The sequence below is a fragment of the Lutra lutra genome, chromosome 6 (genome assembly GCF_902655055.1).
Source record: "Lutra lutra chromosome 6, mLutLut1.2, whole genome shotgun sequence".
Classification (NCBI taxonomy): Eukaryota; Metazoa; Chordata; class Mammalia; order Carnivora; family Mustelidae; genus Lutra; species Lutra lutra.
The window spans coordinates 35,226,663-35,240,773 of NC_062283.1; the positions used below are offsets into that span (position 1 = coordinate 35,226,663).

At 46.3% G+C, this 14,111-nt stretch overlaps 1 protein-coding gene across 3 annotated transcripts in view; it reads left to right on the forward strand.

Annotated features, from left to right (window-relative positions):
* Positions 1 to 224: 224 nt before the first annotated feature.
* The window catches only part of PNPLA1 (patatin like phospholipase domain containing 1), a 44,529-nt gene continuing 30,642 nt past the window's right edge, over positions 225 to 14,111 (forward strand). For 2 of the 3 annotated variants that reach the window (XM_047735137.1, XM_047735138.1), the window contains exon 1: positions 225 to 855. In XM_047735137.1, the coding sequence (XP_047591093.1) occupies positions 651 to 855 (205 nt within the window). In that variant the 5' untranslated portion in view covers positions 225 to 650. The remainder of the gene's footprint in view (positions 856 to 14,111) is intronic. The other variant, XM_047735139.1, reaches the window with a different exon arrangement.

The window sequence follows — 14,111 nt, forward strand, 5'->3', positions numbered from 1 at the left end:
CAATTGTGTAACACACCACGCATGCCCCACAGGGCCTGGAAGAGGAGCCCAGGGAGGGGTGATGCTGGCAGGGCCATGGGTGGTGTGAGGGTGTCCCCCTCAAAAACCATGACCGACCTGTTGGCTCTGGCCCCTGTGGGGGTGGGGACGCCTTCCCTTTAGAGAGAGGCCAGCATAAAATCCCTTGGCTGTCGCAGCGTGTCAGAGAGAGAGGAAGCCTCTGATAACCATCAGCGGAGGTTTTGCAACTCAGTGTGTGGAGCCTCCTGGGCTGAGCAGTACCTGCCTCCCTGGGACAGTCCCCGTGGCAGCTGCCAATGCTGCCTGTTGTCCACAGCACAGGCCAGGGGCTGAGATGATTCTAGCCACGCGATGAAGCCAGGGGGGTGCCCGCACGCCCAGGACACTGCTCGCACATTCGAGGTGCCTTCTGCACCTCGACCGGGGCCTGAAGCCTTTCACCAGCCTTTGGGACTGCCTCCTGGAGGAGCTCGACAGGCCCAGGCAGTGGCTGCCGGTGCCATCCGTGGGTGTCCCAGCCAACCCAGGAGAGACAGCCCCTTTCTAGGTTCTGAGCTGGCAGGGAAGCTTGGTTGGAGCTCCAGCAAGAGAGCAGAAGCCCTAGAGGCAAGCACCGAGGGGCCGAGGAGATGGAAGAACAGGTGTTCAAAGGAGACCCAGACACCCCTCATTCCATCTCCTTCTCTGGTAGTGGATTTCTCTCCTTCTACCAGGCTGGGGCTGTGGATGCCTTCCGAGACTTGGCCCCCCGGATGCTGGAAACCACCCATCGCTTTGCGGGGACATCGGCAGGTGCAGTGATCGCTGCTCTGGTCATCTGCGGAATTGAAATGGGTAAGGTCTTTGTTCTGGGTGCCCTGGGGGAGTCTCTGGCGAGAGTCCTTGAAGTGGAGCCTGAGGATCATTTGGGGGCGCTTTGGGAACAGAGCCAGGCCTTCTGGGTGGTGGAAAAGGAAGAGGAGGGTTGAGTGGGTCAGCAGGCAGGCAGCTGGGACATTTGAGGTTGGGGTCAGCCAGAACCCAGTCTCTGACACACTGGGTGAGTGTGGACCCACCCCTCCTACTCCCCCTCCCTCAACACTCTTCTGAGATGCTCTGTGTGCCAAGGCCTGGGAGAGGGAAAGACAGCAGTCCCCTCCAGCATCCTGGCCTTGGAAGTCATGTCATGACACAGTCAGACATTGGGGTAAAGTGTCATTCCTGTTTGGCCTCTTTTAAAGTGCACATCTCCTTGGGTGGGGCAGTGCTTCACATCTTTACCACTTTGGCAGGGTAGGTTTGTGAGCTCACCTTCTAGGTGGTTGGCGGGCTAGAGGCCTCGTGGTTACGGGGATGAACCAGATGGGGAGAAACCGGGAAGGAATCCTAAGGATCTCACTTCACATTCTTTCCTGCTGGTCCAGGTCCCCGGAGAGAAGGATGGGGTCCCACCTCTGACCCAGAGGGCAGAAGCGGCCCCCTAGGCAGGGAACTGGACAGATGCCAGGCAGTCCCACATGACAGGTCTGGGCCAGGGTCCTCATGGGCTGCCTTGAGTGTATTTATTCATTCACTGTGCTACTATACAGAGCCTGTGCCCCCGTGAAGCAGACATTCTAGAGAGATGAGGCAGAAAGTAAACATTCAGGCAGGTAACTTGATGATGTCACCTCAGGATGCCATGAGATCTACGGATAAAATGATAGTAGGTAAGGGACAGAGAATAAAGTGGGGGCTATTTTAGGAAGAGTGATCAGGGAAGACTTATTGGAGGAGGTGGCATTCGAACAGAGACCTGAGTGATGTGAAGATGAGAGAAAGAACTTTCCAGGCAGGGGAGTAGCTGGGGAGCCAGGGAGTGGGGGCAAGGAGAAGGGAGTGTGGGCCAAGGCTGGAGAGGCAGGCAAGGGTCAGACAGCGCATGCTCAATGCTTGGAGCAGGAACAGAGGAGCACAGACAGGCTGTAAGGGGGTGACGTGGGGAGGCGGTGAAAAGTGTGTGCTCCAGGTGGATTGGATCCCAGCTCTGCCGTTCCACCATGTGGACCTGGGGCAAATTGCTGGATGCTCTATGCCTCCGTTTCTGCACCTGTGAAGTGGAGATTTTACCTGTACCTAATTCCCAGTGTTGTTAAAGGGTTAACTGAGCTTGAGTGACTGGTTTATCACAGTGCCTAGCACATGGCAACTGCTTGGTGTGTGCCAACTACCTGGTTGGGGATTTTAAGGAACCTCAACTGCTGGGCAGAGGGAGTTGGAGGGGGAAGTGCGGCTGCCAGGAGACTAGCGGGAGACTATGGCATGTGGGTCTAGGGAGGGATGAGCTCTGCAGGCAGCCGGGTCTTGAGGGGCAGTGAGAAGCTGGTGGGTTCAGGATGTATGTTGGAGGTTAGACCCAGTGAGACTTGCTGAAGGGCCAGCGGCAATGCAGGAGGAAGGGGTGCCGGCGGGCTGCCTTTCTGCCTGGGGACCTCTGTGCTGGGTGAGAAGTCTGTCTTCATTTTAAAGAATAAGAGTGATGCCCATTCACCGAGTACCTCACGGGCAAGATAATTTTTTCCTTCAAATACCTCACAAGTTATAAATTCTTTCTCACTGTAAAAAATTCAAATCATGCAAAAGTATATAGGGTTTTTTTCTTTTTAAAGCCTCTGCTCACCCTCCTTGTCCCCAGTTCCACTCTCCCTCCTGTGGCCAGTTCTAAGGGCTCTGCTTAGATCCTTCTAGATCTTTTTTTTTCTTTTTCATTTAAAAACATTTTTTTAAAATTCCAGTATAGTTAACATAGAGTGTTGTATCATTTCAGGTGTACAATTTAGCGATTCACCAATTCTATTCATTACTTGGTGCTTATCGTCATAAGTGTGCTCTTAATCCCCTTAACCTATTTCACGATGCCCCCACCCACCTCCCTTCTGGCTACCATCTGTTTGTTCTCTGTGGCTAAGAGTCAGTTTGGGGTTTGTCTCTTTTTTTCTTTATTCATTTGTTTTGTTTCTTAAAGTCCACATAGGAGTGAAATCACGGTATTTGTCTTTTTCTGCCTGACTTATTTCACTTAACATTATACCCTCAAGGTCCATCCACGTCATTGCAAATGGCAAGATTTCATTCTTTTTTCTGGCTGAGTAATTATCCATTCATCTATCAGTGGACACTTGGGCTGTTATAAATAATGTTGCAATAAACATAGAGGTGCATGCATTCCTTTAAATTAGTGTTTTTGTATTCTTTGGGTAAATACCCAATGGTGGAATTGCTGGATCAGATGGTAATTCTACTTTTAACTTTTTGAGGGACCTCCATATTGTTTTCCACGGTGGCTGCACCAGTTTGTATCCCCACCGACAGCGCACAAGTATTCCCTTTTCCCCACATACTCACCAACACATGTTTCTTGTGTTGTTTCTTATGTTTCTGTTGTTTCTTATGTGTTGTTTCTTATGTTTCTTGTGTTTCAACAACATGTTTCTTGCATTTTTGATTTTAGGCCTCCTGACAGGTGGGAGGTGCTGTCTCCTTGTGGTTTTGATTTGCATTTCTCCCCAATGATGAGTGATGTGGAGCATCTTTTCATGTGTCTGTTGGGCCGCTACATGTTTTCTTAATGCTCAGAGCCCTCTTTGAATATAACAGTTAATGCTGCAGTCACACAGTAGACCCTAGAAAAGTCTTCAGAAACGGGCTGCGTGAGAGCCCGCAGGCTCTCTTGTCTGGGAATCCCAGAACTCCTACCCTTGGAAATAGCCTGCCTCTAGGATACTCTCCCTTTCCGGGTATCTGTGTCACTCACCTGCTCTGTTGCTCCCTCCATCTTCACGTCTTACTGCGGCTTCTTAAAATACCCCGTCTGAGAGAGTCAGTGGAGTTTCATCCTCTGACATTCACAGACTTGTTAAAATGCATTTGTTTCAATCAGTTCAACCCATACTGCCCAAAATGGACTCTCACGGGCTCTGGGAGGCATGGACAGCAGTTGGGAGGCACTGGAACCCATGGGGACACCTCACTGTAGGTGTGACCAAGGCCTGAACCACACACATGCCCATAATCAGGAGGGAAGTTCAAGGAGGAGTGAGATGCACGTGGGACTTGCCCTTGTCATTCAGCAACCAGTTTATGAGATTTACCCACGTCATTCAGTTTAACTGCCGCGTAATTTGCTGTTAACTAGCACTTCCTTGTATAAGGCACTGTTGTAAGTCTGCAGCATATTAACTTACCTGGTCCTCCCAGCAATCCCCTGAGGTGAAAACTATTATTGTCTCCATTTACAGAGGAGGAAACTGAGTCACAGGAGGCTTAACTAACTTTAAAGTGATACACACAAGCACAAGGTAAATCTGGGATTAGAACATGGTCTGGCTTCACCTTTTATTTACTTATTTATTTTTATTAAAAAATTTTTAAAGATTTACTTATTTCATTTTTTAAAAAGATTTTATTTATTTGACAGAGAGATATCACAAGGAGGCAGAGAGGCAGGCAGAGAGAGGAGGAAGCAGGCTCCCTGTCGAGCAGAGAGCCCGAAGTGGGACTCAATCCCAGGACCCCAAATCATGACCTCAGCCCAAGGCAGAGGCTTAACCCACTGAGCCATAAATAAATCAGGCACCCAAGATTTATTTATTTTAGAGAGAGAGTATGCACAAGCAGGGTGGGGGGCAAAGAGAGGGGGCGGGAAGGAGACTCTGCTGAGCATGGAGCCCCATGCAGGGCTCACTGTCACAATGGTGACAGTGGTGACAGATGGTGACCTGAGCCAGAACCAAGACCTGGACACTGATTTGACGGAGCCGCGCAGGCATCCCTGGCCTCACCTTTTAAACGACTCTGTTTCTTGACAAAGCAGGGTCAGGGAGTACAAATACTGGTTGTACGAATCCTGGGGTTAAGGAAGTCTCTCGAAGCAGATGGGAATTTGCATCCGGACCTGGAGAGGCTGAGCGAGTAAGCCACAGGAATATCTGGGGACAGCATTCTGTAAAAAGGAACAGGTGACTAATGTAACTCCCTGTCATCAGTCAGAAACAGAGCAAGAAGGAGGACTCCAGTGGAGCATAACAAATAGCATGGAGGACAAGGGGAGATGGAGAGGAGAAGGGAGTTGAGGGAAATTGGAAGGGGAGGTGAACCATGAGAGACTATGGACTCTGAAAAACGATCTGAGAATTTTGAAGGGGTGGGGGGTGGGAGGTTGGGGGCACCAGGTGGTGGGTATTGTAGAGGGCACGGATTGCATGGAGCACTGGGTGTGGTACAAAAATAATGAATACTGTTATGCTGAAAAAATAAAAAAAAATTAAAAAAAATATTATGGACATGATAAAAAAAAATTAAAAAAAAAAAAAAAAGAAGGAGGACTCCATTTCCTGACTTTCTTCGAGGATCTTTATCTCTTTCAGTGTATGTTCCATTAAGACTATAACGCGGCTCATCTAGCCATTCTGTGGATGGGATGGCCACGACATGAACATCCGTGTTCATGTCTCTCAAGCCCACATAGAATGTTTCCCTAGGATATTCATTCACATTAACATTACCAGTCCTGGGGCGCCTGGGTGGCTCAGTCAGTTAAGCATCTACCTTTGGCTCAGGTCATGATCCCAGGGTCCTGGGATAGAGCCCTGTGTCCAGCTTCTTGCTCAGTGGGGAGCCTGGTTCTCCCTGTCCCTCTACTGCCCACCCCCTGTTTTTGAACTCTCTCTTTGTCAAATAAATAAAATCTCTTTTAAAAAAATTACCAAACCTGACTATTCTCCAAAGTGGTTGTACCCATTTAAACACTAGCAGTGTGTACAAGTACTAATTTCCCCACAATGTCACCAGCTCCTGGAACTGTCAGACTTCAAAGTTCTAAGTCAATCTAATGAATGTGAAACTACATCTCATTTTATTTTGATTATTTAATCTTCATATCCTGATTGGTAGTCATGTTAAGCATGGATTTATTGTATGTATTATCTGTGTATTTATTGGCTACCATGTGCCCTCTTCTGCGACTTGCCTGTCTGCTCTTGAACTTTTCCTGTTTTCTTTTTCCACCATTGCCTTGTTCTCTTTAACTTGCAGCTGTTCTACCCATGAATCAGGCGTCAGTCACAAGCATTGCAGCTCTTCTGTTCCACTCCGTGGCTTGTCTTTTTATTTAGGATCTCTTTTGTCATTCAGAAATCTTAAGCACAGTCAAATGTATCAGTCTCTTCCTCCTACAATTTCTTTACTTTGTTATCTTTGTTTTCATATCTTTACTTTGTTACAATGATCTCTTCTGTATTTTCTTTCAAGTTTCTAGGGTTTTTTTTTTGCTCTTAATTAATCTTCATTAATCCAGGTGGATTTTATTTTGTGGCTAGTTTGAGGCAGAAATCAGAAGTTTTCATTGTTCTGCCACATGATAACTGATGCCCTCACACCATTTATAGGCAATCCTTTTCACAGTGGTTTGAGATGCTCTCTTCTGGCTCACTCAAGTGCCTGGATTCTCAAGGGTCTGTCCCGGGAGTCTCTCTTCTCTCTTAGTGGCAAATTTGTATATTTCTGCACCACAGCTCACTGTTTCGATCACTGTAGCTTTGTTATACATGGCAATCCCTCTCCTCTGCTCTTTTTCTGATTTCTTCTTCAAGTGTTGCCTCTGTTATTCATGACCCCTCTTTCTCCTTGAGAAAAAAACTCTGTTGGGATTTTAATTGAAATTATATCTTCCCATTTATAAATCTAGTCTCTATTTCTTCTGGCCTTTTGTGTCATTCAAGAAAGATTCTCTGTCTTTTATTGGATTTATTAGCTTTTGTTGCTCTGAAGAATGGGTTCTTTTTTTCCAATGGCATTTTCTAATCTAATTGATTACTGTTGATATAAAGGAATGTTGATGGTTTTTGTATATCAGTCTTGTTTTGAGCAAACTTGTGAACACTCTAAATAGTTCCAAAAGTTTGTTGGTAGATCATTTCGTATTTTGTATGTAAACAATCACCATATCTCCATAGAACCAGAGGTTTATCTCTTTTTTTAAAAAAATTCTTTGGGTTGCCTGGGTGGCTCAGTCAGTTAAGCCTCCGACTCATGATTTCCGCTCAGATCATGATCTCAGGGTAGTGGGTTCAAGCCCCATGCTGGGCTCTGTGCTGAGTATGGAGACTGCTTAAGGTTCTCTCTCCTTCTCCCTCTGCCCCTCCCCTCCCACTCATGTGCACATGCTCTCTTTCTCTTAAAAAAATAAAAATTCTTCAACACGTGGCATGTAGGGTCTCTCTCCTCCTGGTCACACTCCCTCCTCTTCTTCCAATCTGGGCTTTCTGCCCTGAGATTGTATGTTTTTTTCCTGTGAAAACAGAGGCAGCAGTGGGTCCACCTTCTGGAGACACGTGCCAAGCCCTGTGATAGGTCCAATTTGGGGTACGTGAAAATGTTTGTAAAAACACTTAGCAACAGTGCCTGGTTTTCATTAGTAATGCAGTAAAGGTTTCTGTTCCTTCATGCATTTACCCAAGAATAGATGGTCTTTGTGACAACTGGTGGGGGCACTCAGAATTTCCAATCTGGTCAGAAGTGGGTCTGGGAACTTGCCTCCAGCTGCAGTTGCATAATTTTGAAAAATAAAATAGTTTCTTATTAAATAATGGGGATTTGGTGGATTTAAAACCCCATCTCTGCTTTAGCTATTACTTGGCACCTTTCCCCCATAAAGACTATATGGTAAGAACTTCCTTCTTTCCTTCCTTCAACAAGTATTTTCTTTTTCTTTTTAAAAAATTTATTTATTTATTTGACAGAGAGAGAGTAAGAAAGCACAAACAGGGGGAGTGGCAGAGGGAGAAGCAGGCTCCCAACTGAGCAGGGAGCCCAATACAGTGCTTGGTCCCTAGACCCCTGGATCATGACCAGAGCTGAAGGCAGACACCCAACCAACAGAGCCACCCAGGCGCCCTTCAACAAGTGTTTTCTGAGCACATGCTAGGCTCTGCAGAGGACACAGAATTATAACACAAAATGAAACTCCACCTTCGCCCTCAAGGAACTTAAAGCCTACTCAAACTTAAAGGCAGATACGAAGTAGGTATAATACAAGAGAGTTCCCACTGAATGCTGGCCAATTCAAAGGCAGGGGAATGCAGAGGAAGGGAGCAATACCTCCAATGGTTGGAAGCCTCACAGAAGTGGCATCTGAGCTGGTGTTTGAGAGGTGAGGAGAAGTTCACGGGGAGGGATAGGTTGGGCAGGTGCCTAGGCTTCTAGTGAGGACAGGGCATTACAACACAACAATAACACATGGGGAAATGTGATGCCCCCAGGGGCTGGGAACCCTGTACCAGTGTCAGAGAAGCGGCTTTTGACTCTGTGAGAGTTACCCAAGATGCAAAAAGGCCTCTCCTGAAGACCCAGTATAAACATAATTCTAAAAAATTTTTTTCATGATAGGATACCATGCTCTACTGCCGTAATTTTACTGTTCTCTTCCAGTTATTAAAACAACCTTCATTAGATCAGTGGTCCTCTCAGCTGCACATGCGAATCACCTGGGGGGCTTTTAAAATGTCCAGTGCCCAGGCTTCTCACCAAGTGAATTAAATAAATCATGATCTCCCAGGGTGGAACCCAGGCACTAGTGTTCATTCCAATTCCAGAAGTTTCCACTATTTCAGCCATGGGTAGGGGGAGACCCAGTGTGCTTTCAAACACTAAGATGTAAGGGCACCTGGGTGACTCAGTTGTTAGGCAACTTCTTTCAGCTTAGGTCATGATCCCAGAGTCCTGGGATCAAGTCCTGCATCGGGCTCCACGCTCTGTGAGGTGTCTGCTTCTCCCTCTGATCTTCTCCCTCTCATGCTCTCTCTCTCTTCTCTCTCTCAAATAAATAAATAAAATCTTTAAAAAATATATTAAAAAGAAAAACTAAGATGTATGACCTCCCTAAGACTCGATGAATGTCTGAAGAATTTTTGACCAGGCAGTGGAAATGGGTCAGGCATTTCCTATGCAAACCTGCCAAAGGCCCATCATGGTCTTAGACTAATTCTCTGATTATTAATGGGGAATGGCTTTTTCCAGGATAAAGAGAAACCATTTCACTAGAGTGCCCTTAGGTTGTATTAGATTCTATGAATTTCTCTAACTGGCCATAAATGAGGAAGACTGATTTTTGGTAAGAGGTTGGTCCATCCCTTCCCCTTAACCAATCCACATGTTGAAATCACTTTTCGGACAAATTGGTAGACATTCCTGGCCCAGAGCTGCCCCTGACTGTCTTTATTTTTCTCTTCTTTTTTATTTTTTAATTTAATTTTTTATTTATTTTACTTATTTTTTAAAAAAAATTTATTTTTCTCCCCTATTTTTCTCCCCACTTTGGTCTTTAACTTCCAAAAACAGCTTTGTTGAGATTTAATTCACGTACCATCCAATTCACCCACTGAAATCACATAATTCAATGGTTTTTGGTATATTCACAAAATGGTGCATCCACGGCCACAATCATTATAGAAGATTTTTTTTTTAAGATTTTATTTATTTGATAGACAGAGATCACAAGTAGACGGAGAGGCAGGCAGAGAGAGAGAGAGAGAGAGAGAGGGAAGCAGGCTCCCTGCTGAGCAGAGAGCCCGATGTGGGGCTCAATCCCAGGACCCTGAGATCATGACCTGAGCCGAAGGCAGCAGCTTAACCCACTGAGCCACACAGGCACCCCCATTACAGAAGATTTTGATTACCCCCCAAAGAAAGCCCATACACCTTTAGCTGTCACCTCTGAATTCCTGCAAACCACCCCCCCCACAAGGGTCTGGAAGTCACTAATCTACTTTCTGTCGCTGTAGATTTGTCCAGTCTGGTCATTTCTTACCAATGGGATCCCACAACATGTGGTCTTTTGTGTTCAGCTTCTTTATATATTTTTTTAAATATTTTTCTTAGATTTTATTTATTTGAGGGGGCTCAATCCCAGGATGCTGGGATCATGACCTGAGCTGAAGGCAGACACTTAACAGACTGAGTCACCCAGGTGCCCGTAGGCATCTTTAAGTAACAGAGTATTTTCAAGTGCACCCCTATTATAGCCTGTGCTACTGTTTCATTCTTTTTATTATCAAATAATATTCTTTTTTTTGTTTTTTTTTTTAAAGATTTTATTTATTTATTTGACAGAGAGATCACAAGCAGGCAGAGAGGCAGGCAGAGAGAGAGGAGGAAGCAGGTTCCCTGCTGAGCAGAGAGCCCGATGCGGGGCTCGATCCCAGGACTCCGAGATCATGACCTGAGCCGAAGGCAGCGGCTTAACCCACTGAGCCACCCAGGAGCCCCTCAAATAATATTCTATTGCGTGGCTATCACCCATTTTATTTATCTGTTTGTCACATGATATACATTCCCGTTGTCTTTGGTTTGGGCTCTTATGAATAACGCTGCTTTAAAACCCTCATGTACGTTTTTAATACTTATTAATAACTTTCCTTTAATGAAAAGATTGCAAACCTGTCAGAGAGGGCAGTATCATGGATTCCTAAGGACCCATCCTATAACTCCAGTAATTATCTGCGTTTACTAGCTGGATTTCAGCCACAGACTCCCTGCCCTGCTTGGCTTTGTTTTTTGTTTTTTTTTTTTTTCTTTTTTTCTTTCCTTTTTTTTGTTTTGTTTTGTTTTGTAATAATTTTAAGCTCACGTGAAAATTGTAGGGAGCCTCACCGGGCTCCGTTTTCCGAGCCAGTGTTCTAGAGCAAGTGTCTCCGTGCAGATAAGGGCTGGGAGCCCAAGGAAGCCCAAGGGAACAGGGCTCGTTGAACTGCTCACAGCCCAGATAGTGAGGGGCAGGCACCTGCTCCCGAAGCTGTTCCCCAGTTCTTCTCAGTAGGTGAGGGGAGTAACCAGCAGACAGAGCTGACATTTAGCTGAGCTCATCAAATGACTTTGTTTTGGCCTCTAAAAGTAATTATTTTCCAATACTTCTCACACTGCCTTCCCAACAATGATAACCCTGGCCTCCCCACCTTTGCCCCCACCGCCCCAAACACACAAACCACTAAATAACATAGTAAAAGGGTGGGGAGCAGGATCAGGGCTGGCTTCAGGAGCTTTTCTTTTCACTTCCACAGCAGGTAGACTCAGGATGCCTCTGTTCTCTGCCTCTTTGTTCCAGCTGTTCCCTGAGGAATGCGTCCCTGCTTCTCTCCCCATGGAACATCTCCTCAGCCTCCAAAGCCTACCTCAGATGTCACCTCCCCTGAGAGTAAATCCTGATTCCCTTCAGGCACTGAATCCCTCGTGCTCCCACAGTCGGCTCTCAGGATAGCGCTTGTCTCAGAGGCCAGAATCCCTATGGGAAAGAGCACCTGACTAGGAATCAGAGATTTCTGAGAACCAAAGTGTCCCGTGGCCAGATTATGAGCCTAGCTGGCCACACGCATTGTTTTCACGTGGTCTTTCACAGTAGGATTTGGTAAGGAGGGAAGTGGGGTTCAAGCCAAAGCTGGTGTGACCCCAACATCCAAACTCTGTCCACCCCTCCTTTCCCTCTGGTCCCAGGAATCCACTCAGCAATGAGTGACCTTGGACAAGCCGCCTTGAGCTCAGCTCAGTTACTGTACAATGGGGGTGAACAGTGCCTGCCTCCCCCTTTCCACAGCCTCTCCCCTGGCAATCACAGTGGTCCCTATGAAGGAGCTTTGCAAACTAAGGGACTGATAGTCTAGTTGCTTTGGTTGGGTAGCAGAGGCTTCCACAAGATGGAAGAGCATTGCTCACTCACGTGGTCTTTGCACCCTAGTCCCCCAAGGCCATAACTGACCACAGGGAAGACTGGAAAATAGAGACTTTATTCTGGGAAGCCATGTTTCCACTAAAAATTGCAGGTTCCAGTTACTAAGGGAGAAGAAGAGAATGGATGGTGGGAACAACTAGCAGTCTCTGCCACAGCCACCATAGTTGGAGATATGGTGGTGATGGAAAAACTCAGTCCCTGTCTGGGACCAAGACCATGACTCCATAATTGCCAGGTCAATCCAGTGTGTTGGCTGGGAGGGTCTCATTTCTGAGCCATCAGTAGGCTCCCCCACCCCTCCACGGCACCTGAGGGCGTGAGTGCCTCAGTCTTGCTACTGAGGCCTGGGTGGGGCACCACGACACCCCTTACATCCCCCACCAAAATGACCTTCTGGTTTTCTCTCTAGAAATGTTACCTCCTCCCCAAACGCCCTCCCATTGTACTCTACTGGATCTCTTTCCATGATCTCTAGTTTCCCACAGAATCCGTCCGCCTGTCCTAGTGCATCATGATATATGGTCTTAATTGTTTCAGAAGCTCGGTCTTATTTCATCAGCTAGATTGGGTGAGCCATCCGAGATCTTATGGGTCCCCTGGCTCCACAAACTGCTTGTCCAACAAGAAATGCTTGATAAATTCCTGATGATTGCTGGCCATTGGCAGGTATGATGTTGAATGTATTTCTGCAATTTCTATTTTGGGGTTTATCTGACTCTTAGACAACTTTCTGCACTTATGGGTATGGATATGGATAGAATTTCACAGAAGGAAGATCAGTGAGTCCAAATTTTTCATTCTATAGATAACTGTATTTAGACTTTGGGAAAGGAAGTAAGCGCTGAAGGCAGACCCTGCTTAAGCCAGTGGTTTCCAAACAGTGTTCTGAGAAACCCCAAAGTTCTATGGGAAGGAGGGAGGTTGAGGGGCAGGGGAGCTAGGGAACAGGAAAAGGACATACGCTGAAGCCCCTGGGACCTTCCCCAGCTTCAAAAAGTATAGTCCTGCTATTGTCCATTCTTTTTAAAATTTCATTTAGAGTAAATTTTCCAACAATTTTTTTTAAGTTTGAAAGCCGCTGTTTGAATCTAATCTACGTAATGTGCAGACAAAGAAATTGAGGGCCATATTTTGAACGAATTACGGTGATAAAATAGACCATTCATTCATTCATTTATACTTGGTCCTAGGGATCCAGCAGTGAACAAAACAGCTGTCTGCCCTCATGAAGCTGACCTTGTCTTGGTGAAATCAAGCCCTAAATCACCAAACACATAGAAAAACATCAGCATGCATACTCCAAGGGGAAAATAAAGCAGGAGAAGGGTGTGGTGAATGATTAAGGGATGAAGTTTCAGGTGCGAAGTTCAGGGGAGGCCTCTCCAGGCAGAAGGGAGGGAGGAAGAGTCACGTGAGCTCAGAGTGTTCCAACTGAGAGACCAGTGGCTCAAACGTGCTTGAATTCTCAGAAAGGAATGCAAGCTGTCCCTCTGCACAGGGAATAGGCTTTAAAAGGACCTTGCAAAGTACACAACAGGGCCAGAGGAGCAGCACGGGCCCTGCACCACATACATGTGCACAATAGGACCCAGCATGCCCCCTCCCATGGAGATAGAGTCAGCTACAGGTGTGTTGGTCTGCCTCCTGCTAATCATAGTGGGTCCTTGGCCAGCCAGTGACCTGCCTTGGTTGTTGTTGAATGTTGAATGGAGATGGTTTTCCATCTCTAACTTAGGGTGGGGTGGGGAGCACACGCTTTGGACATCGCAGTGAGGGACAAAAGAAGTCATGGATGTTCCTGGCACAGTGCTTGGCAAATATTAGTCACAAAATAAGTCTTCGGTGAATGAAGGCTGAGTGAATGGATGAACAAGTAAAAAAACAAAAAACAAAACAAAACTATCTTGAAATAGAAAAGCATAGATAAAGCAGCATTTTTTTCAAACTTCACTGAAGAATGTCTTTCGTTGTTAAACTTACTAAAACAAAGATGACTAGACTGCAACCTGGTCCAGTTAATATTTTTAATATTTTAACTGTGAGCTCATGGGCACGAGGACTTGGTTTTTGTGGGAATTCCGTGTGGTCTGGGCAGTGACCGGACCTACCTGAGCTGGTTGGCCTTGGCCTTAACCTGCCTCCCCCCAACCCCAGGCACCCCAGGGTTATCACCAACTCAGGATCAATTGCCTAAAGCAGGCAAGGGGCTTTGAATTCTTATGGGAGACTTTTTTTTTTTTTTTTTTTCCCCACCCAGAGCCCTGGGCAGAAATAAGCTCCTGGCACCTTTCACTGGCCCAGCAGTTACTGCAGCATCCCGGCTTTCAGCAGGGGTCTCAGTGCCCCTCACACA